Raw genomic sequence first — 25,654 nt, forward strand, 5'->3', positions numbered from 1 at the left:
TGCAGCTGCTGCTTTAAGCCTTCATCCCACAAGCTGACAAGGAATCCTTTAGCAAGAGTTTCTCTTCTCTAAGGAAGCCAAATCTTATTGTAACCAGCTTCATTTGAGGATAACTGTTTCCTGAGGGGAAGGTTGAATGTCCAGCCCTCTTTGTGCTTTAGCCCAGTTTATGGAATCCATGTTTATTCTCCAGTAGTTCTGATGAGGAAGTACATTTGTTATCTGTATCTTTGCACAGACTCTTGGTTACGCATTAAGCTTCAAGGCAGCAGTATTTGACTTTTTTCTGTATTATCCTTGTTGTTATACTTACCTGTAAAAGCACATTCTGTAGGTACTGTAAACAAAACTATTACCAGTTTAGTAAAACTTTAGAGTCTTAAGGATTTTTCCACTTTTATCAGTAACAAATATTTATGGATTCAGAAATAAAGCAATTTCAACATAAAAAACCCCTCTGTTTTCTTTTGATATACATAAGAGACCATCTTTCTTGGTTGGCTTTGCAAACTTTGTAGGCAGAGAGGTAGGTGGGTGGAGGTGCACTCATGTTGTGTGAAAGGCAACTATTAACTCTAGTGTCTCCAATACCAGAGTGCCCTTATTTTACTTGTTTGTTAACACAATAAATTGTTGTGCTGCCTGCGCACTTAGGAATATTGAATGGGAGGTAGCAGTTTCAAGGCAAAGTTGAAAAAGCATGCATAACATTTCACCAAGCGTATAGCAAGACACAAACATAAGCACTTTGTCACTGCAGTTCAGTACTCAACAGCAGAGAAATGAAGACTTTACCTCCTTCCAAAACTGCACCAAGGTATACAACAAGACATGATCCTTGCACCACCACTACTGAAAGGTTGTTCATGAAATCCAGGAGGCCATTGGTAGCTAGTATTATATAGGGTATTTGGAGGAATATCTGATGCTAGACTATCAAACTTACAGGAATTGACTCCTGCTCCCCCTTTTGGCTATGGTGGTTCATTTGTTAGCTTTCTGACTGCTCTTTCAGATAATATCACATTCATGGAACTCTTGACACTCGCTGTTATTGGTACTATACTATACAGAACTGAGGATAGCTAATCACCCCAGTAGAACTTTGTTCCATGCCTCCCTCAATAATGTCTTACCTGTTGCAGACAACCAGCAAGGAAACTTTGTCAATCCTAGGAGATCACCCGTAGCCAACCTGCAACACAGAAGCCATACATCCCTGGCAGCCCAGAATTGGTGGTCTCCTGGACAGTGTTCTGGCATTGGCATAGATGCAGGCTATGTCCTTGCCTACCTCTCTGTCACTACATGCTGCCTCCTCCCCTGCTCAACAGACCTGACCTGGTTGGGGAAACTATATATGACCTTGGTGAGGTGCTGCCAATCAGTGTAGTAGGCAGTACTGAGCTAGATGGGCCAATGGTCTTGGTATAAAGCCATTTCATGTGTTCAACTACAGTGCTCAGTAGAGCAGCACGATCTTATCTTTTGGACCTTACTTGTGGCATACTTCCCCCCCCCCCAAAAAAAGTTGACCACCACTAGATCTTTCAACAGCCTTGGATAGCACTCCGCATGAGTACTGGTGATATGAGTGTGGAAGTGATACTGGCAGACCTGCTCTTGAGAACTTCCGTCTCTTCTAGCTTTTACTTCAGAGAAGCACATCTAATAACAATGTTCCTCCTGCTGGAGTTATCCTGATTGTACAGCAGAGCAGCAGGTTCCAAACTTTTCTTGGAAACCTTTATTCTCTAATTTACAAAGCATTTAGAGAATTTCTGTATTTTTTCCTCCGAGTGGTGCTTGATGGTGCTGAGGGCCCTGACAGGTATTATGGCTCATTTGAGAGACTGTTACATGCAAGTGAATGATTTCTGCCTGTCATGCAACTGTTAAAGGCAAAGAAAATAAGAAATCTATCAGGACAAGGAGAAATAAATTAAGCTCATGCCTTCATAAATTTATTCTAGGTGCTGCAAGATGAGCAAAGGCCACAATTTTTTTCATGATGAATCAGAAATTTGACAAGAAAACATATAGGAAGTGCTTTGATTGTTGCTGGATGTGTGCAAAATATTTCTTCTACGTATTGAATGATTTAAGAAATGATTTCAGGAAAACTCTTGATTGCCATTAAGTGTTGGGAGTGGTGGGGTTTTACTGAAAATTCTCAGTTTTTCTGATGGACAAATCTTGGTAGATTAGGATTCCTACCTTTTTTCTCTGGCTAGAGACCACCAGCAATTCTGAAGGGGAAGGCTGTCCTCTTCCTGCATTGGCACGCCAGGGAAAATTGAACCTCCTGCCTTTCTGCTTATTACACAGTTATTACAGCCCAGAAGCTCTGCTAGAAAAAGGCTGGCTGGTTAGGTCTAGGTTGACTAATGGTCTGAGTTGGCATAGTGTAGGAGGTCAATATATAGCAAACACATTTTCAAATTAAAAAGAAAGTTGCAACTTAGTATAGTAGATGCTGGCATGGTAATAAACATGTCGGTTTTACTTGTATTTCTGAATTCCATAATTTAGTCATTGTGAACCATTCCATTCATTTTCTTTATGCAGTGTCACATTGAGAAGAAGTCTAAATAAGACCCATGTGGTGATATGCAAAGCCAGCAAGCAGCCAAGAAACTTCTCTCTCATCATGAGCAACCCCAGAGTGAGGTCACAGTTGGTTAGTATCTGGGAGCTTGGTCAGCTGAAGTAAAAAGAATGGTGTGTTGCGCTTAAGCAAGAACAGTTGGCTAGAGTGAAGAAGCAAGGTTTGTTCACATAAGTGGGCTCCAGTGGCTACCGCGGGACAATGATACTAAAACAACACCACACAAAACAAGCAAAACAGCATGTTTCAGGAACACAACATTACACACAATAGGCTGGCTCCACACAAGTGATCATTACTTGACGGCTGCAGCATCAAGTAATGACTTTCATTCATGCATGGAGCACCAGGTCATATAATTTTATATGCAATGCTTTTCACTGGGAGTTTGTGTTCACACAGTGAACAGCCAACCATTGAGTGTTCAGTGAACCAAGTGATGCCTGCATATATGAACCAGGTCAATGTAGTACAGCAAGCAGGACTCCTACCTCCCCTATCAATTGTCTAGGAGAAGGCAGGTCAGCAGGCATTTCACCCTGCCGTGATAGTGCTGCTGGGGCTGAAAACATCTGTATGCCTCCACAACTGATCAGATATGTTGATAGGCTGGTTGTTGTAGAATAAGCACTTCATACAGCTGGGCACAGCCAATAAATGACAGCTGCCACATAGGTATAGGGTGCTTCCAAATTGTCACTATTTTGTGGGAGAGATTTAAGCGTATACCAGAATGTTTGGTTTGTACATTATAGTGAATTAAAGTGTCCTGTCTTCCTGTTACAACAAATCCACTTTAAAAAAGACTCAAGGCTCATCCAGACAACTGCAAGATGTGTGATACGCCCGCTTATGTGTGTTCATTATTTTTCGGTCATCCAAATGACATCTCGCGCTGTTACGCATTTTCGCGGGTTAAATCCGCCCCTTGCAATACCGGCAAAAATGCGATTTGCTGTTTAAAATCAGTCATCATCCGTTGTGCCTTCAGGAGGTAGGATGCAATACCACGGACTTTACAGCTGATGGGTGGTTCTTGGGTGTTTCCCCTTGCACCTTCTCATTCCAGCCAATCACGTATCTGCACGTATTCCCAGCCTGGGAAAATTGAACCAATCATCGCAATGGTGGGGTATTGGGGGGGGTGTCTGCAACTACTGCACAGATGCATTTTATTTTTTGCCAGCCTGCAAACTGGGCGGCCATTCTGGGTGAGATCTGCAATGCACAGCAAGCGAGAAAGGGGCTGCTGGTCGGTTTCACGCCTGCCTCCGGAAAGCTTTGTCAATTTTATTCTACTCACTGGGGTTTTTGTTTCAAATCATTTTGGGTGGGAAGGAAAGGGAGAAGGAGGGGGGTGACACGTTTCTTGCTTTTTTGGAGAAATAAGTGCAATTGCCAGCGTGTGTATCTCCTTAAATATCCATAAAGGCAGAAAAGCATACATTCCATAAAGGCAGAAAAGCATACATAAGCGTAATATCGCAAATACAAACAAGAAAGCAAGCAGGCTTCAAATGGGTAGACCTGGTGGCCTGGTCTACCCATTGAAATGCATACACTTTCTGGAAGCCAGGTCTACCCACTGAAATGCCAGATCTACTCATTGAAATGCTTGGGCTTTTCTGCCCCCAGTTCTACCCATTGAAAGTAATGGGCATTCCCTGCCCTGCATATGAGTGGTTTGCTACAGCATCCCCGCCGCCCGGAACCATAGAGACTGGAGAACCATAGAGCAAGAAACGTGTCACCCCCCCTTCTCCCTTTGCTTCCCATGGTGAAATGATTTGAAACAAAAACCCCAGCTAGTAGAATGAAATTGACAAAGCTTTCCAGAGGCAGGCGTGAAACCGACCAGCAGCCCCTTTCTTGTTTGTATTTGCGATATTATGCTTAAACGAATGTATGCTTTTCTGCCTTTATGGGTATTTAAGGAGATACACATGCTGGCAATTGCACTTATTTCTCCAAAAAAGCAAGAAACGTGTCACACACCCCTCCTTCTCCCTTTCCGGCAAAATGATTTGAAGCAAAAACCCCAGCGAGTAGAATGAAATTGACAAAGCTTTCCGGAGGCAGGCTGAAACCGACCATCCCCCTTCTTTCCTTTCGTGGTGAGAACTCCTTTACAGCCATATTGTGCTTCATTGCAAAGGGGGAGAGGAGCATACGTAATTTTTTTGCTGACCAATTGGTTGGTAGGGGGAGGTTTTAGAGGCGGAGCTTGGAAAAAGCGAAAAGAATGTAGGGGTCTTACCGCTGCGGGTGCAGGTGCAAAAAAGCATTTTTTTTAATTGGGAAAGAGCAACCTAAAAGGCAAAGTGAGGACTATCAGATGACAAACCGAATATGGAAACCGTGGATTATCCCACTCCATTTGGATAAGCCCTCAGACCTTTTAGCATTTGGAAAATGCATTGAAAAGTGTAGGATGAACATTGACTAACAGGAAGATGTATAAGCTCCACACGAGCAAATCGGAACAAATATTCATTGCTGTGTAAGCACCCCATAAACAAATCAGCACAATTAAAACCAGGTATCCAACCTCCACATAAGCTTTGTGCAAGCAAATCAGGATGAATGCTCAATAAACAGGTAAATCTGGTAGAGACCATAGTCACTCCATTGTAAGATTACATGCAAAGAGGCATCTGTAGCCACCACAAAGAAGCAGCATTGCTGTCCAGCCTTGAAGAATAAGGGTGGCTGTAGTGAAATGGCTGGAGGGAGTACAATTAACAAAGCCTCAATGGTATTAGTTTGTTAGGTTGAGAGCCCATAAACTGCTGATGATTGGGGTAATAAAACAGGAAAGTACACAAGAAGAAGGAATAAAGGAATGTGCAGTGATCAGATAAAAAAAAAGTAAGTTGTTGGCCATTGCTACCTCTTGTGATAGCCAGTGTGGTGTAGAGGTTAAGGTGTTGGACAACGACCAGGGTCCACATAGCCATGAAGTTCACTGGGTGACCTTGGGCTAGTCACTACCTCTCAACCTCATGAAAACCCTATTCATAGGGTTGCCATAAGTCGGAATCAACTTGAAGGCAGTACATTTACATTTTTTACAGCCTCTTGTAGGAGTGAATTCCATAGCTTAACTATGCACTGCGTGAAAAAGTATTTTCTTTTGTCTGTCCTGAATCTTCCAACATTCAGCTTCAGTGGATGTCCCTGAGTTATGAGAGAGGGAGAAAAACTTTTCTCTATCCACTGTCTTTATGCCATCCATAATTTTATATACTCTTCTCCTGTCACCTCTGACTCACCTTGTCTCTAAACTGAAAAGCCCCAATTGCTGCAACCTTTCCTCATTGGGGACTCACTCCATCCACTTGATCGTTTCAGTTGCTCTTACATCTACACCCCTACATATATACTGGTGGTTTCCTCAAGCCTCCAGAGCAGATTGGGGGGGCAGGAAACAGAGAGGGAGAAAAAGTCCCATTGTGCAGGCAATAGTTCTTGTGACAAGCCAAGATTTTTAAAATATCAGGGTGTAGGATCTTGGGGGGGGGCTTAGACCCTTTATTTTTTTGGGAGCAGGGTCCCTCTGTATCCAGCATCCTACAAGCCAATCATCATGAAAGGGGAGTGTGTTACTGAGAAGAGTTTTCTAACATGCTTCCTTGTCCTTTCCTGCAGATTGGAGCCAATCAGAGTGAAAGGAGATGAGTCACACACTGAGAAGACTCTTCTCAGTAGCTAACACTCTCCTCTTCCATGCTTATTAGTTCCTAGGCATTATCAAATATCTCATTCTCCCACAGCAAAAACCCACAGCAAAATAAACAGGGACGGAGCATGGCTGTGATTAACATGAAGGGACCTGCACTTCTGAATTTACCACTACACTACTGTAAAATACAATTTTATTTTGTGAAGCATCATGCTTCTTTCATGTCTATGGGTATTAAGGAGCAAGAAGGACACATCAACAATGTGACACCAATCAAACAGCCTATCCATTCACACACACACACACACACACACATATATATCGCTAGAGGACTAAGGGGTAGTAGAGTCTATGGGTTTTGTGTGTGCGTGTGTGCGTGCGCACGCGCGCACACACACACAATTGAGAAAATGATTTAAAAATGTGTGTGTTCTGTTATAATCTGTTGCAAGCCACTTTGAGGATCATTTGACCAAAAGCTGGGCTATTAACTGCTATGCAAGTGTACAACATGCCAAACCTGCAAGAGAACCATAACATGATAGAGAATGAATAGGTGGCATTAAGTGAGGATATTGACAGTCTAGAGATCTCAGATAGTGCTGTCTAGTCTGTTCCTCTGACACTCCCCCCCCAGCTTTATTCCACATGCTGTTGAGCTTCTGTGGCTGCACCGACAGAAGAGGTGGGGGGGCGGGCAAGAAGACTGATGGGTGGCACAGTTGCTGCAGTCTCCGTCAGTGCCGCCATGCATTTGAAGGGCTCAAGGTGAGAACCGGCCAACATTGTTCTCCAAAACTGGGTGGAATTTTTTTAAAAATCAGTGAGACGTCACAAATATTCTGGTACAAAGAATACAGAAATGAGGAAGTTCGTCATTGTGGAGCAGGACATGTAGCCCTCTCTGGCTAGCTGATCAGAACCAAGGCCCTCCCCCCCCTCCCTCCAATTCCTCCGTGAGGCTCCTGGGAGCAGCTGTGTAGTTCAGAAGCAGACCTAATGCTTAGTGACCCATATAATTCAAACTCTGCAGCAGATTGCTTGCTAGAGGCTGGAAAAAACTCACAGAAAAACCCAGGTGAAAACGAGATGGAAGCCAAGCCACTTTGTGCCAAGGATTTTGTATTACTGAAGATCAACAAGGGAGAACGAGTAGATTTCTAGGGGAAGAAGGCAGCAGCAGATTAGGTAGCTCCCAAAATATGCTCCTTGGTGGCAAAGAATGCAGGGGGGGGGACCTCTGACTAAAGGCAGCTGTGGTGCAATATGGTTGTGCACAGACAGACCCATCTTGACTATCCATAGCTGTTTTGCCAGCAGCCATTCATTATTTAATAAACACAGAGGCAAAACTTCTCCTAACAAGTTTCAGCATTTAATACAATCCATTGCCTATAGCAGTTAGGTGGGCAATTTCAAGCAATTAACGTCCCACATAGTAGCCCCATGAGCAGGCATGAGAATAGGGTGGGCAGCGCCACTCCTGATTAAACGCCCTGCTGTGTATGTCATGGCAGAAAGGTCCCCTCTCCTACTAAGCTCATCAGCTGGCCAGAGGCAACCCTGATGTTAGGCAGAAAGCTATGGAACCTTGTCCTGAGGGATGCTCAGAATAATCATCATCCAAATCTTTCCCAAACTCAACCATCCTCCACTGGAGGATGGGAGATGCATCTACCTTCAAAGGACAGATGTACAATGCATATATCCATTGCACTAGTGTTGGGGGGGTGACTTCATTGTTTCCATGCCGTTTAGACCTAAGAGAACCATTGTACAATTGTCCCTCAGCAATTATCCTGCATGCCCACTGCACTGTGGTGCAGATCTGGATGCAAGGCAAAGCCCCCCTCTCCTGCAACAGCAGCTGCTACTCCTTCCTATTTCCGACAAAGCTGCTGGCAGGTACCAATCAATGTAGTCCATCATCTTTTGAAAGGTTTGCTCTATTGCCTTTCTTCATTGACCCAACCATCACCAAGAGCCACAGGTATCAGAATGCCACTTCTTAATAGGTTACTGGATTTAAAGCCTTCTTTGCAAGTCAAGCTCCTGCCAGATAATTGGATGGATCAAAGTGCAAGAGAAACACAAGGAATGGAACCTTGGGAGTGTGATTTATTCCCCACCCCCGTCACAGCTCTTTCCCATGAAGTATATTCAACCATGTGAGCTAGACGTTCAAGGATTTTCAACATGGGGGGAGAGAATGTCTTGTTATGCTAGCAGTCAGGAAGCCTCTGTAACCTAGGTCACCAGTGGTAAGTGCATAGTCTGTAGAGACACACTTACTGTTGTCACAGTTGCAGTGAGTCTCCACCTCTCTTTTCTGAAAATAGGGGCACATGATGCTAATCAAACCTCATCCCTTTTTACTCTAAAACCTGGTCAGATCAGCTTGAGGGCGCTTTTTAAAATTCAGCTTCAGGAAGATTTCACAGCTGATTGGCAGATCAACCCATTTGCATTCCAGGTGTGGCCAATGGCAACAGTTTGCTGTAGGCTCAGGCAGAGACAATGAGTGGCCCAACACTTTGCTGTGGATAGTCCTGAAAGGTCTGAAGTCAGCAGTGGGGAAAGGAGGTGTGGCCAGCAGAGAGCAGAGTTGCTTCAAAATGTAGCTGGAAAAACAACTAGTGTGCACGATCTGCTTTCATTGCTACATCCATATTCACACCATTTGACAGAAAATGCACAGTTTCAAATAACTAATCAGCTACTAAATGGCACAGAAAAATGCAACCATGCAGGTGATCCCAAAAGGAGTTGAGTGGACTTTTCTTCAGTACGGTTCTTCAGAACATCTCTGCCAGCACTTGCCGTTTTCCCTGCTAAACCACAATACAGCAGTAAAACAGCATGGCTTTGGCGAAGCCTCACAAAGAGTTCCCACACAGATCTGCATTTCAGGATTGAACAGAAGCCAAGATGAACTTTAAGGCACGAATGGGGAACCTGTGGCCCTCCAAATGTTTTTGGACACCAGCTCCCAGTCTCAGCCAGCATAGCCAACGGTTAGGGAAGATGGAGTTTATTGTTGATTTTACATTAGCCAACTTACATAACATTCATAACTTCTGGAGGGCCGCAGGTTCCCCATCCTTGCCTTAAAGCACACAGACAGCAATCCCGAATGTGCAGGCAGAGGGAATATGCTGTAAATGATAACATTTCAAGGCATGAAGCTAGTATGCAAAGAGCTTCACCCTTGGAAATGCTGCAGGATTGTCCTTGAGTGCTGCTAGACAATTTAATAACAATTTAACAAGGACATATCTCTTTCCATTTAAAATTGCGTAAATGCCACAAAGACAACCTGGCGGGGAGTTCCACAGGAGCATCTTGTGCATTGCTAGAAAAGCAGAGTGTGTAGAAGCTCAAAACAATCTAATGGTATCAGAGCACAAAAGCAACCACGGCTTCTAAACAGAAACCACTCTTTCCATTAAGCCAGGATTGTCCTTGTAGGGCTCTGAAATGTATTGCAATCATTATCTATAAGCGGCAATGATAAGGCAATACCCCATTCTGAACGTTCACTATATTCTCATGGCTTCCTGCTGGTATCCAGGACTCAGTCTCCAAATTTCTTTTACCTTATATTTTTAAGGTGGTCCACATCTGTGATGTTGATTCTAGCTGTTTCTAATCATTTTGCTCTTACCCACTTCTCTTGTTTTTAGGAGTATGCTGCTGGGTTTTGTTACAATTTTGTTACAAGTGGGAAAGCCGCATATAAAAATTCTTAACTCATTCGGTCATCAGTTCTGGTCATTCATACTCAAAGCTGCTTAGAAAACTGGACAACACAAGTAGGATTTTCCCATTCAGTTGTGTGATCAGGACCCTCCACCATGAGTACTTATGGAGATAGGAGAATTTTGAGGTGCAGTTTCTCCTGTCATGGTGATGCAGTGGTGTGACAAGAGTTAACTGTCTACCTTCAACACAGGTACAGGCACCTAAGTCCCATGATGCATAGCAATTGCAGCCATGACTTGCTGTGCCAAATCATTGTATTGGGAGGGCAATCTCTGATATATCCTGCCTTTCTGTTGGCTGTCTTCGCCATAGCACAGTTCTGTTCTGAGCAGGCTGAGAGCAGTTTCATGTTAAGGCTCTCCAGAATGATCCTGCAGGTGATAGTTTCCTGAAGGACACCCCATTGATTTTGTGTCTAGTACCCACCTGATCTCTCATTACAAACTGCTTGGTGGATGTTCTTTGGCATTGCTCACTCTCTTGGGCCAGGGTTTTGTGACATGACATGGACATTCCGTACAGCATTTTCCCACAGTTGCTGGCAAAGGGTGGAAGAACAAGAGAAATGAAAGAGATTTATCCTTATATGACCTTCCCTGCAGCCTAGTGCAAATACCCGGCACAGAAAAACCAGCACAGAAAAACCAGCAAGGAGGGACTATGCCATGGGGGGGGTCACCTTGAATCCACTGGAGTAAACATGGAGACCTCATCCAGTGTCCAGGGCTGCATTTCTGCTTTGATACAAGACAGACATGAACCAGAGGGCTGGAAGGGATAGGAGATCATCCGGTTCCATTCCTACACAGCCTCAGCAGATCAGTCCACAATGTCCAGATTAGAATATACCACAAAAGGAGACCAGGAAAGAATGCGCAACACACGCTAGGATGTCTTTTAAGGATAATAAAACATTGAAGGATAATAAAACATCTTCCTATTTCTGCCCAGGATGCAATTTTGTTCCATAATCAAGGCTTTTTAACAACTTCATAAATGCTCAGAGTATTAGATTTGCTGGTAAAAAAGGGGTTCTGCTACTGCACCAGAGGGTACCAGAACTGGGGTAGTTTTACCAGAATCAGAAGTCCAAACTGCTGCACAGCCACAACACCTATATTGTCATTCTCGAAGGCTATCATTTGTTCTGCTCAGGTTGCCAACTTTTCTTTTTGTGAGGTCTGCATCACTGAATAAAATTCAGATGATGAAACTCATCACAGTATCTCCTTGCTGAGAAAAGCAGTATGTACTCCATTTCTACCGGTCATGCAGCAAAAAAAAAGAAAAAAGAAAAAGAAAAAAGGAGACCTGACAGAAAGGCAGGGGGAGTGGGTGGCCCTCTCTTCTGTGCGCTGTAGAACTCAAACCAATGTTACCAAAGAGGGCTGACAATTCAGGCAAGTCTTGTGTGGCCTGTATTTCACCACCTCTGCCTTTCCCTAGTTAATTTCCCAGCAGGATAGCAGGATATAAGGGAACCAAGCTGGCTCCTGCCTTTCAGGGAGATGAGCAGAAAATTAAACAGCCCACAGCTGGCTTCAATCAGCACTTCAAAAACAGATTCCTGGTCTTTCCCAGAAGTATACACTGAGCATGAGCCTTGGAGAACTTGGCTTGTGGATACCCTATTGAAATGAATGGCTATGCATCTTACCTGTGGATTGAGTCCATTCTCATTGTGTTGGCTCCCTTCCTCAAACATAGCTTCTTGCGTGCCTGTTACAAGGGGGAGGGAATGAGCCACACAGTGCTCTGCAACAGGCCCATCAGTATCACATGAAACACAGGGATGGATGCAGCTTTTCCCTGTGAAGACCCAAGTATGACGCATCACCACATACCTGTCGTTGCCAATACAGCCCAGCAGACATGCCTCTGCAATGGATCTCCACCAACACAAAACACCCATCCTGGTATAGTGATTCACATTTCTCTTTTGACAGCCCCATCCTCCCACAAGCAGCATCACTATGAAGCTGACGGAATGCTGGTCTGACAGCACCTTACATCCTTACTCCTAAATGTCTTACATCTATTGTCACCTTATATAAGGCAGGGGTAGCCAACACGGTGCCCTCCAGATGCAGAAGGGCACCATATTTGTTCTACTTACTATGTTTAGGATAAACCTATTTGCTTAGTCCCCCGTCTCTACTACTACTATTACCCAAGGTCCTTGGTACCTTGAGCAATCCTCTAGCCCTGAACAATCCTTTTTACCTTTACATGCATTTGCTAGCTTAGTCGTATACTGACAAGACAAAACCCTCTTCATCTAAAGCAGTTACTCTTCAGGCCTGGTCATGGAACTGAAATAGCCTTGTTCACCATGGTTGATGAAATTTGCGGAGAGAGAGATGGGGAACTGCGACCTTGATCATTGCAGAAAGTAGCTGGCAGGGGGGCAGTCACTGTTCAGCACCATGGGAGCCATCCTGTGGTGTCACACAGGGTTCCATCTTGTTCCCCATGCTATTGAACATCTATCTGAAAGCTGCTGGGAGCGGTCATCAAGAGATTTGGACTGAGGTGTCACCAATATGCAAATGACATCCAGCTCCAGCTCTGTGTTCCATCTGAATCAGCAGAGGCAGTTGAGGTACTAGACTGGTACTTGGAAGTGGTGGTGGCTTGGATGAGGACCAATAAACTGAAGGTGAATCCTGAAAAGCAAGAGATGTGCTCCCAGTTCTTGAGTCCAAGAGGTGGGAAGATGACCTGCTCTGGATGGGGTTGCATTCCCTTGGAAGGAGCAGGTCCATAGCTTGGAAGTACTGCTGCTTCCACCATGGGTCCAACAACAACTGAAGAGCAACGGGTTCCCCAGCCCTGCTCCTAAACAGCTGAGCTAAAACAGCCAAGGGGAAAGGTCCCAATATCATTCCCTAAGCACAGACCATGATGTAAGGCAGTGAAATTCTAACTGTGTTCTTCTGGATGAAATGACAGAAGGAGGAACCAAAGTGTCCCATTAGTGTGATCACCGAGGAAGCAGTTCTGAGGAATACCAGCCAAGAATTAACATAAGGAAGCATTAATTTTAAGTTCAGTAATTGTCAAGAGTTGCAGCATTAGGTGAAGGCTGCTAGTGCCACACTTTGGCCTCCAGTGGGGTTCCTTTATAAAGTTTGCAGCAGCAATATGACATGGTGTCCAAAAAGATACTCAGAATGACATGGTGAAGCCAAAAATGGACCGGGACAGTCGACAAATGAAGGAAATGCTGCAGAGAACGGGAGAATGTGGATGCAAGGATTTGAGAGTTGTACTTTGTTGTTCAGGGAGCAGACTAGAAAGATGAAGAGACTTCAACCAGTATGATTTCCTTATGCGGCAAATGCAGAAGCAAGAGAGGTATTTAATATTTTTTCACTTTGACGACAATGCAGATAGAGAGGGGAGGAGGGACAAGTTTTGATTAATAAATTTGAAACATACTGTGAACCCAGCAGAAATGTCATATATGAAAGGCACAAATTAGTCCCCAGAACTAAGAGTGAAGAAGGAAGTCAAGATCCATGTGTGACATATTAAAGCTGTTAGCAGGGAGCGGCATGAATCCTGTATTAAAGCTCACACTGTGCGTGGCGTAAATCAGTCTCTTTCAGTAATCTGACTTTCATTCTGTCTGACTTTGGAGTGGCTCATTTGCTAAAATATGTAAAAGTAGAGAAAGAAAATCTCAAGAATCCAAGAGCTATGCAGAAAGCAATTCTAAAAGAACATTTGCAACTGCCTACTGTAGAAGAAATTACCCTTAAGTTAGCTAGGGAAGAACTACTTATATCAACATCAGTTATCAACTGGATAAGAAAAGGTACATGCTGTGTACATTCAAGTCACCTTTTGGCAAATACAGATTAAGAACACAAGAAGAGCCCTGTTGGTTCAGACCAAGAGCTTTCCAGCATTCTCTTCCCAGGGTGGCTGAGCAGATGCCTATGGAGAACCCACCAAGAGGGCATGAGCACAGTCGCCCTCTCCCACGGTTCTTCTCCAGCAAATGGTATTCAGAGGTTTTTCAAGGTTACAATCCAGCTTCAGAAGTGTATCAAAGCTGGTTGCCCTTCTTTGGAACCTTTTCCAACTCTAAAATATCCCTTTTGAGATGAAGTGACCAGAACTGTACACAGTATTCAAAGTGTTGTCACACCATAGCTTTGTATAATCACATTATGATAATGGTAGTTTTGTTTTCAATTCCTTTCCTAATGATTCCTAGCATGGAATTCACCTTTTTCGCAGCTGCCACACACTGGGTCAACATTTTAATTGAGCTATCCATTATGACCCTAAGGTCTCATTCCTGACCTCTTACTGCCAGTACAGGCACCATGAGCATACATGTGATTCCCCCCCCCAATATGCACCACATTTCACTTATTTACAACTGAATTGCATTTGCCATTTTACTGCCCATTCACTCAATTTGAATGTATCATTTTGAAGCTCTTCATTATCCTTTTTTGTTTTATCATCAGCAAACCTGGCTACCTCACTGCTTACCCTTAACTCTAAATCATTTCTTAACAAGTTAAAAATGTCAGTTGTGGGAAAACTGGTGGAAAGCATTATCAAATATAAAATAATCACATATATAGAAGAAAGACTTTTGCTGAAGCAGAGCCAGCATGGCTTGTGCAAGGGTAAGTCCTGTCTCACCTACCCATTAGAGATTTTTTAGAGTGGCAACAAGTATACAGATAGAAGTGATCCAATTGGCACTCTGTACTAGACTTTAAAAAGGCTTTTGACAAAGTACCTCACCAAAGGTGACTGAATAAGCACAACAGTCATGGAATAAGATGAGAGGTTCTCTTCTTGTGGGTCAAGAACTGGCTAGAAACTGGAAGCAGAGAGTGGGAATAAATGAATAGTTTTCCCAATGGAGGAATGTAGAAAGTGGCGTCCACCAAGGATTGGAATTAAGACCTGTGTTTAAGATAATTGGCTGCTAATTTCCAGGATTCCCCCTGGATCTCTTTTTAAAAACTGGTGTTAACATTGGCCACTTTCCAGTAGTCAGGTACAGAGGCTGATCTTAGAGACAAGTTATATATTTTTGTAAGCAGATCAGCAATTTCACATTTGAGTTCTTTAAGAGTTCTCGGGTGAATGCCATCCAGATCTGGTGATTTGTCTGTTTTATTTTGTCTGTAAAACCTAGAACTTTGTCTCTTGTCACCACTATTTGCCTTAGTTCTTCAGGCTCCCTTTCTGTGGAAGTGAGTTCAGGCACAGGGATCTGACCAGTATCTTTCGCTGTGAAGACAGATGCAAATAATTAATTCATCTTCTCTGCAATCTCCTTACGCTCCTATAGCACCCCTTTGACCCTTAATTACAATGTGAAATGCCTTATAAAGCTCCTTGGAGAAAAGGCCAGCTGTGATGAATGATGGATGTATAATAAATAACTAGGAACCTGTAACTGTGTCATGCCAGTTCTGCCAGATTTGATGTTATATTGTTGCAGAAAGTTTAACTAGTTGCATATGCTTCCAAGACAGATTTGCAGGTACAAGATTCCATCCATCTGCAGAATCTATGAGAAAACACTGACCATGGAAACAGACCACAAACCTTTGGAGGCAATTCTCAGAAAATCTTTGTCTTATGTACCAGTGGTTGCCAACATATTGCCCATGTGCTCACAAAGCTCCCCCCCCCCAAATTTAGACCTGAAAGAAGCATTATTTCTATTGTAGTCAGCAGAATAGGAAGTAATGAAACAAAAAACCAGAAAGAGGAATTAAATGTTCATGATGGATTCTTTTTTTAAGTGGACACAATCATAGTACCACAATATCTAAGGAAAGAAATTCTGGATACCATGTACACCCAAGGATCATTCTAGGAATTACATTATGAAAAAGAACTACTACTACTAAAGAAAGTGTTGATTGGGCAGGATTTGATATAACTCTGTAGGAAGTGGAAGTCAAACGTGTAAAGTAAAAACACAAAAGAACCTAATGTTGCCTCATGAAATCCCCAAAATACCATGGCAGAAGCTAAATATGAGTTTGTTTGAATCTAAAAAGAAAGGTTATCTCCTTCTATTTCATAAAATGTTTTTAAAATGTGTTTGAAGACATCAGGTAAATCAGTAACTGACTGCAAACCGATATTGACAAGACATGATATACCAGAACTGATTGTGAGTGACAAAATGCTTCCGTACTGGTAGGCTTTCTGTCTTTTGTGCAGCTTGTCCGCCATTACTGATAGTCTCACTCCTGGTCAGTTTTCAAAACCCCCAGGGTGCCCTCTGCAGCAAACGTTGCAAAACAATGCCACAGAAGTGAGAAATGTGGAGCATACACATTTTACTTAACATTGTGGAATTATTACAACCCTGATGCTGGACTGCTGCTGCCTTATGTTTCAATTCTTTGTTTGTGCTCTTCTGTGCACGCACTCATAGAACCCTTTGGTTCCTGCTCTATCCAAGGTGCTTTATCCAAGGTTTGTTCTTGGTTTACAGCTCATGGATTGTTTGGAGGAGACAAATGAGCTGGGTTCAGAAAACACGCTAGACTAAACCATGGCTTAGCTTGCAGCAGCAGCAGCAGGTTAAGAGGAGGCGGCAAGCTGCTCTTAAAGAGCCTGCATGCTCTTGCATTTGTACTGTCATTATTTAGCTTAGCATAAATATGTTTCCTTATCACTTTGCCTTGATGTAGTCACCATAATCTCAGTGTACAAAACCTTCTCAGATTTCCCCTGCAATGTGAAGAGGTGCATATGATGCATTTGAAGATGCCGTCTCTATTTGCTCAGGGGGGTGATGAGGTCCCACAGGCCTAGCCAGTGCCCACACAAACTGGAATGTGTGGCGTTGAAAATGCCTCCCACAGAATTCCTCAGCAGACACACCAGGATGAACTACAGCAGTAAAACAAAGAGATGTCCCACTGGCTAATTTATTCTGAAGCACAGACTAACTATTGCAACCGCCTTATCTACCTCTTCCACCATTACAGTTTGAAAGTAAAGTTACTCAACCTCCTCCCAGGCTGTACTTTTTTTTTTTTTTTTGTCGTGGTGACAGCCACAGTCTCACCCAGGTGAGAAGAGCCGTAGTTGGGGCTGCTGCCAAAGCCCTCATTAATCAGTGACTCAATTATCCCTTCAAAGCCAATCTGCAGTACATATTCAATAAGGTCCCACAAACAGCAATTTATCTCTAATTATCTAATCATCCTTCTCTAAATCTGCCACTTCTTACCAATAATCTTATTACTGTAATTAATTGCAGAGCTCATTAAGAAACAGAGCACAGTAAAAGTATATACAACAACACCCAAATTCTACCCACGTCTTCTAACAGGGAGCAGAAAGCCTGAAAAACATTTTTCTTTCTTCCAGGAAAAGCAGAGTATGATCTCTTTAATATTAATTAAGGGGGAGAAAAAAGTCAAATGGCAAATTTCCCAGCTCTCCATAACTACTTGATACAGTCTTCATCTTTTACAAAACATTGGTCAGCAGTTAAACTCTGCACGGAAGTGTTGCAGTGGAGTGGATGGCGGCAGCAATCATGGACCCCCTGCAGTCTCAAAAAGCACTCCTAATTAGTGTTGGAACATTTATTGTGATTTCTGGTTGCAAAACCAAAATTGCTAAGACTGCACTCCTGTGGTCCCTGGGAGGGCATCAAATACATTGGGCCTCCCTCTCCAAGGTGGAAGATGGAGCTCTCACTTTGGAGAGGGAGATCTAGAGCTCACCTCCCCACCACCATGGCAATGTCCATGGCCCTGGTCCTACCGGCACCACTACTCCGACATTAGCAGGGCCAACAAGGGGGTGCCTTTGGAGCAGTTTGGCTACAGGTTTGAGGGCAGTCACAGAACCACTTGGATCCAAAGCATCCAATGCCTGGTCCCCTGGTATACCCCAAAACCCAGGGGAAAGGGTGTATATCAATCCCATTTATTTTCTACCCATTGTTTCTATTGTTAAAAAATGGGGAAAGAACAGAGCAGCACAAGAGCATGCCCCCGCCTTCACTTCCACCCTGCCCATGAGCTTCCACTCTGTCTTTCTTCCCCTGGGGCAAGGCCATAGCTCTACAGGCATATCTTCTGTCCTGGATGTCATGCCAAAAGGAAAACTGGTATAGGAGAAATAAGGTAATTTCTGAAGGGTAAAAGCTATGCAACAAGAACCAGAGGTACACAATTCACATAACATCTCACATAAATTGCTTCCTGCCCAGTCAGCTTAGTACTTCTACAGCTTCCTAACCCTGGTTCCTAAGGGTTAATACATTTATACCAGCAAAAGCTTGCATTAATGAATTATTTCAACACATTATTCACAGACCAGAAACGCCACATTATTGACTGTAGAGACTCTGCTCTGATCTCCACAAAAGGCCTCACACATTCAGGAAACATTTTAAATTAAGTGCATTTGTAAATGCATGTGCTGAATTGTCTGGCCAATTACAGGCATTTAATAAACCACTCATAATAAACAAACTGCATGAGTCTAAGAGCCAATTTCAGGATAAAGGCGCTGTAGCCGCCCTTGCATAGTGGGAAACTTGCCCGTAGATGAGCATTTTGTTTCAAATAATCTATAAATTATAAATAGCATTTATTCATCAATGAGCCTGGACTGGAACCACGTCCACATCCAAGTGTGAGAGTGCCAAAGAGAAAATTAAGAAATAGTTTGTCCCTGAACGACCCAACTCCATCACTATGCAATTGCATAGCGGTGCTTCCTCTTGAGGCATGACTCCTCCTCATCCCCTGAGAAGTCCTGGATGATCAGCATAGAGCTTGCCAAGAATGAAGGCACTTGTGACTTGTGAGAAAAAATAATAGCTCCATTCAGCCTGGGGTCTCAATCTCTTTTGCCGATTTGACTGCGGTTGCTGAACAGGACTAACAGTGTAATCCAACTTCCCCACCAACTTGGTGCCCTTCAGATGTTGTTGGACTACACCCGTCATCAGCCCCAGCAAGCATGGCCAATGGCCAGGGGAGCTGTAGTCTAGCAGCATGCCCCAGGTTGTGGAAGGCTGGCATAATCCTAGTAAGTCCCATTGAGTTCAACTGGACTTACTTCCTTAGTCAGTGGTGTGTATAGGATTGCAGTTTAAATCATGTGTTGTGCAAGTGAGGCACATCTAGGGGCAAAAATGTAGCACTGATGACAGTCACAATAGCTATTACCATAAGGAACCACATAATTTCCCACATTTCTTATTGTACATGGATTGCAAGATAACTTTACAATTTATTATGGTGTCAATGCACTTTATCAGTGATCAGAGAATTACAATGCTGGACCATACGCAGCTGAGACAGAGCCAAACTTTAGTCTCCAGCACTGCCAGTGAACGCCATGAAGTTCAAGCTAGCTTGCAGAAAGGAGCATCCAAAACACAGCTGTGCAAATGGCCTGAAGTGTAGCTGAGATAACTGCCAAGAGGAATATGGTGCAGCAAGGTAAAGAAACAAACTAGCAGGAGGCAGGTATGAGGCGACTATGAGTGACCCAGCTACGGAAGATGTAAACTAGATGCTTACTCAGGAAATAACCTAGGTCTGATTGGGAAGCATTTATTGCTAGGTCAGTTTAGTGGATTGTCTGACAATTTGATCCATGCTAGAGTCTGGACAGAGTAGCACTGCCACGTTCGCTCTTTACTGTGTTGCAGCCTTGAGTGGTTCACCACAAGGGACACCAGCATACAGACTGGATATCAGCATTTCAAGTCCTGGTTGGTCCTGCTCTGCCAGAGATTTGATGAAAGCAGCACTGGAGCAAAATCCCTCCTGTTTTGCCACCCTATTCACAGTGTGTGAAGCTGAGTGGGGTGTGGGGAGGCATTGTGTCACTTTTATTTATTTTATTTGTCACTTTTATTTATTTATTAATTATTTGATTCATATCCAGTCTTATCCAGACTTATTCCAGTCATGGAATAAGAGGAGAGGTCCTCTTGTGGATAAGGAATTGGTTAAGAAGCAGAAAGCAGAGAGTAGGAATAAACGGACAGTTCTCCCAATGGAGGGCTGTAGAAAGTGGAGTCCCTCAAGGATCGGTATTGGGACCTGTACTTTTCAACTTGTTCATTAATGACCTAGAATTAGGAGTGAGCAGTGAAGTGGCCAAGTTTGCTGACGACACTAAATTGTTCAGGGTTGTTAAAACAAAAAGGGATTGCGAAGAGCTCCAAAAAGACCTCTCCAAACTGAGTGAATGGGCGGAAAAATGGCAAATGCAATTCAATATAAACAAGTGTGAAATTATGCATATTGGAGCAAAAAATCTTAATTTCACATATACGCTCATGGGGTCTGAACTGGCGGTGACCAACCAGGAGAGAGACCTCGGGGTTGTAGTGGACAGCACGATGAAAATGTCGACCCAGTGTGCGGCAGCTGTGAAAAAGGCAAATTCCATGCTAGCGATAATTAGGAAAGGTATTGAAAATAAAACAGCCGATATCATAATGCCGTTGTATAAATCTATGGTGCGGCCGCATTTGGAATACTGTGTACAGTTCTGGTCGCCTCATCTCAAAAAGGATATTATAGAGCTGGAAAAGGTTCAGAAGAGGGCAACCAGAATGATCAAGGGGATGGAGTGACTCCCTTACGAGGAAAGGTTGCAGCATTTGGGGCTTTTTAGTTTAGAGAAAAGGCGGGTCAGAGGAGACATGATAGAAGTGTATAAAATTATGCATGGCATTGAGAAAGTGGATAGAGAAAAGTTCTTCTCCCTCTCTCATAATACTAGAACTCGTGGACATTCAAAGAAGCTGAATGTTGGAAGATTTAGGACAGACAAAAGGAAGTACTTCTTTACTCAGCGCATAGTTAAACTATGGAATTTGCTCCCACAAGATGCAGTAATGGCCACCAGCTTGGACGGCTTTAAAAGAAGATTAGACAAATTCATGGAGGACAGGGCTATCAATGGCTACTAGCCATGATGGCTGTGCTCTGCCACCCTAGTCAGAGGCAGCATGCTTCTGAAAACCAGTTGCTGGAAGCCTCAGGAGGGGAGAGTGTTCTTGCACTCGGGTCCTGCTTGCGGGCTTCCCCCAGGCACCTGGTTGGCCACTGTGAGAACAGGATGCTGGACTAGATGGGCCACTGGCCTGATCCACCAGGCTCTTCTTATGTTCTTATGTTCTTATCCCACCCTTCCTCCCAGCAGAAGCCCAGAGTGGCAAACAGAAATGCTAAAAACACTTTAAAACATCATAAAATGTACCTTAAAGTACATTAAAACAAAACGTTTAAAGCATTTTTTAGAAAAAGCTTTAAAAACATCTTTTTTAAAAGGGTTAAAAACATATTTAAAAAACCACATATTAACAAGCAATTCAAAAGTGAACCCAGAGTGACTTACAATCAACAAAAAAAGTTAAAACCAGTTTTAAAATGTAAACAAAATAAAACATTTTGTGTTTCCTGGTGCAGTGGCCATTGGACCTCCCCTCTGCTGCCGGGTGCTATTTTTATTATTTTTCTCACAAGTCACGAGTGCCTTCATTCTGATTTGGCTTCAAGTGTCTTCACATAGACAGAAGTAGTCAGTGAGGCAGTTGACAATGTAGTTGTTGAGGCCCCACCCTCCTGGCTCTATATTTCCTGGGGGCATTGTCAGCACTACCTGTCCTGCAAACAGGCAGCACTTTCAGAAAGGTGTTCCGCAGATCAGCTGTCTGGGAGATTGGCCACGGTGAGAACAGGGTGTTGGACTAGATGGGCCATTGGCCTGATCCAACAGGCTCTTCTTTCGTTCTTATGTTGAGATAGTGCACTTGGTCCTCACACCTCTCCTTTGCCTGCACAACAGCCGAATGGCAGGATTTTAACCTACATATGCAGCTTGCACTTTTGCTGTTACGTGTCCTGAAATCCAGTCCCTCCCCCAGGACTTTTGAACAGTCAGTCGGTGCCTTTTTCATAATTAAAAAAAAATCTAATGCAAAAATAAGCTAAAGTGAAAACACCCCAACAGCAAATAAATTGGGGCGGGGGGGCTAATCAGAAAATGTTGAAACCTTCTGCCTTGAGATTACTATGGGTGCTGCAGCACCACACCACCCACTTTGTTATGCGTTTTGAAGAATTGTAATATTGTTTTGTGCGGAAAACAGCAAAAGAGCCACTTCCTGCTGAGAAGAGCAGTATCTCTGTAGCACTAAAAGATCTTTATGTGGGCTGGGCTTTTGCTGCATTCAATGGTGCTGTTTGGTTGAATACATACCTCAAGTGCATTTTAGAAGCTGACAATTTGAAACTAATCAAAATCCACTAGAACTGAGTTTGCTTTTAATATTCAAACCTCATTAATTAGAATTCCAGGAAACTCATACAACACTACAATGCTATATATGATGGGATGAAGTACATTGAATGCTGATAGAGGAAAAACATAATTTGGTGAAGGCATCTTACCATTTCCATTTAAATTGAGGGTGAACTGGGGAGGGGGACTTTCAGACAATAAAGCTATACTGCTGTGCCTGCATAAGCCAAAAGTGTGTTTCATTATCAATGGCTATTTAATTTTCAACTGAATCAGTGAATGATAACAATATACATCACATATCCAGTTGGTTTAATCAGTCATACTGTGCCCTGCCCTATAGCCTCTGATCCCCCACATACTCCCTCTGGTACCTGCTGCAATACTAAGATGGAACAAAGGAGAGAAGGCAGGGGGAGCTACACTTCTTGAGCAGTGGATTTTATGACTTCAGGCATTTTCCTCCAAAGTCAGGCTCCCCGCGCCACCAAGTTCTTCTTGTTACCTAATGGGTGGGATGTCTATTCACAACATTAAGGTTGTGTTTGCATTAGGGATTCTTGCCTGTCTAAAGAGAAATCAAAAGTATACAATGGGCATCATGAAATGGCTAGCAATACTAGTTATAACCCAATTATACATTATAATACAGTTCAGATTCCAATAAAGCAATTGTACCACCAATATAATCACCAGGCGTGTAGCAAGCTTACAAGTTTTGGGGGGGCACCAAAAAGTAGTGTGTGTGGGGAGAACAGGACTGAATCTCACTGGTCAGATATGGACTGGTGTTCATTAACCACCCTATGGTTTTGCACTAGATGTCTTTGCCAAATAGATGGCTCCTAGCAGCCAAGCGATCACCTTAGATCTGCCAACCTGTCATGGATTTCAGTAATGCTTGACTCTGCCCATCTTCCCAACCAGCTGGCAGTACACCACATTAACTTGTAGGTTGTCCTGAAAGCAGCTACATCAAGACAGCCCTGTTAGCATTCAAAAAAGGCAATTACCAGACACAAAGTTTTATTAGGAAACTTACACCACTCTTAAATGACAAGTTTACTTCCCTCACTACAGGCTTCACATTGTTTAATAGCTTTGTGAAAACTCACTTCCCTCTCAGCATTTCAAGAGTGTAATCTTCTGTAAAAATGAACAATCTGTAAAGAAAGGGTGTCAGACTTTGCTCCTTTATGCCTCACAATGTTGCATGATGTGAGGGCAAATCTTTAACTGGCTTTGTCTGCAAGATAATCATTTTTCAGGGGTAGCTGAAGGAGAATTAATCCTTCCTCTGTGTGTGGGAAAACCCAGTGTGTCACCCTGTAGTGTACATGATCAATTCCACTAGAGAAAAAGGAAACATTCACATTTGTACAAGTGGAGATCATCACCTGTATCTATATTTTCTCTGCAAAGGTGTTCAGTGCCCAGCAGCCTCTTTAAACCAATCTTGCTACATCAGATGCACTATTCTGTTTCAGGACAATGCCTCTCAGGATGCATTTATAAAATCTTTTTTATGGGAAGAAAAAGCCAGAAAATTTTTCCTTGCTGTCATGGTGACATTTTTTTCTGTGTAACCTTAACTTTATAAGATCTAAATTTTTAAAAATCTTTCTTGAGACTATGTCTATGTATAAAAAGATGGTATAAACACAACCTCTATGGCGGTTCACACAAGCATATGTATCATTTGATTACTCACCACTGGATGAGTTGCAGCCTCACATGTGGGCTAGTTTCATTGGAAAACTAGACATTTGTGGTAATGGCTAGAAGGTACAAAGGTTTTGTGCTATTTCCAGCTACAATTCAGTACTGGTATTGTTCTTTACAGCCCTTCATGGTTTGTGACCAGGTTACCCAAAGGATTGCCAATTTCCTTATCATCCTGCCTATTTCCTGAAGTCATCATTGAAGGATCTTCTCTTGGTGCCACCATCAAATGAGACATGGCAGGTGGCAATGAGAGAGACTTCTCACTGGTGACAGCCTGTCTATATGGAATGCCCTCACTGGTGCCTGTGTTGCTATACTTTCAGCAGCAGGCAAAGACCTTTTAATTTTCTTAAGCCTTTAAAGAATTTCTAATGCTAAGTAGATTGGGTTTTATGCTGTGTTTACTGGCTAGATTAAATTTTAATATATTAGAATGTACTTATATTGTATTTTTATTGTATGTCAGCCACATTGGTGAATTTTATTTGAAGGGCAGAATAAAAATCTATTAAACTTGAAGTGTAATCTGATAAGGCTCACACACACATATGCAACTGAACACATGGTGCTTCACTCTTTGAATGTTGAACACACAAATGTGACCCAAGATTGGGTAGCCATTCTGTGAAAAATTTCCAGCTAAGAAGCAGTGACTTTACTGAGGAGTCTGTTAGGAAACGAGGGTGTGAACTGGAGTCTAAATTTGCAGGAAGAGTGCCACTCCTGCCAAAACCCACTTGGATGGTTTCTCTTTAGTCTTCAGGTTAAAGGTCCAGATATAGGTTGGGCCCCGTTGGCGGGTTTTGTACACAGGACATGGGTACACGTTGTGGAGATCTTGTTTGTCGACAGGGATGGCTTTAATGAAAATAATTGGCATTGATGGAGTCAGGTCCTTTAGCCGAGCATCAGCAATCAACCCTGTCTGTGGAGGATAGCAAAGAAAAATGTGAGATTATACATTCAACTCCTCCTTTCTTGTATCCTTAGTGCTGGGCCCACATGTCTCAGCCCTTCCCATAATTTACTATATCCCAGGAAAGGGTGCTGCAGAGAAGGCTAGAAGTCCTCTGCTTGGAGCTTGATTCCCCCCACCCCCAGCCCTGCATGACTCATGGGGTTAATGGTATGGTAATGCTGGATTAATGGCTAGCTTCCTTCTCAGTGCTCATGGTCTGAAGGGAGAAAGCACAGTGGCTTGGGTATGGGGGTGGGGGAAACGGGTCAAAGGGGTGACAGCAGAGTCTACTTGCTACTCCTGAGCTCTGCCCCACCCCTAATGCACAGCCCTGCCTAGCAGAGAAGGCTGTCCCTGAAGCCACTATAAGCAGCTTGTTCCTTGACATCCTTTGCCCACCACCCTGTTGAAAAGGAGCGAGGGAGGAAATGGGACTGGAGATGTGGTGGCGCTCCTGCTGCTCCCTAGGGTGGGGAAAGGACAGCATCGGAGGAAAGGAAGGATGAGGTAGCCTCCATCCGCCAATCCACACTTAGAGTGAACACTAGATCCTGCAAGGAGGAAAAATAATACTGCCCTGCAAAGCCCTATGAGGGACCTGTCTCTGTCCAGGATGTGTCCAGTTAGG

At 43.3% G+C, this 25,654-nt stretch overlaps 1 protein-coding gene across 1 annotated transcript in view; it reads right to left on the minus strand.

The window, feature by feature from the left end:
• Nucleotides 1-23,216: 23,216 nt before the first annotated feature.
• Nucleotides 23,217-25,654, minus strand: part of DNAH9 (dynein axonemal heavy chain 9) — a 127,364-nt gene continuing 124,926 nt past the window's right edge. The window contains exon 19 of the mRNA XM_061616530.1: nucleotides 23,217-24,993. Coding sequence (XP_061472514.1) covers nucleotides 24,766-24,993 — 228 coding nt within the window. The 3' untranslated portion in view covers nucleotides 23,217-24,765. The remainder of the gene's footprint in view (nucleotides 24,994-25,654) is intronic.

Source organism: Rhineura floridana, chromosome 3 (assembly GCF_030035675.1).
Source record: "Rhineura floridana isolate rRhiFlo1 chromosome 3, rRhiFlo1.hap2, whole genome shotgun sequence".
In the NCBI taxonomy this organism is placed as follows: Eukaryota; Metazoa; Chordata; class Lepidosauria; order Squamata; family Rhineuridae; genus Rhineura; species Rhineura floridana.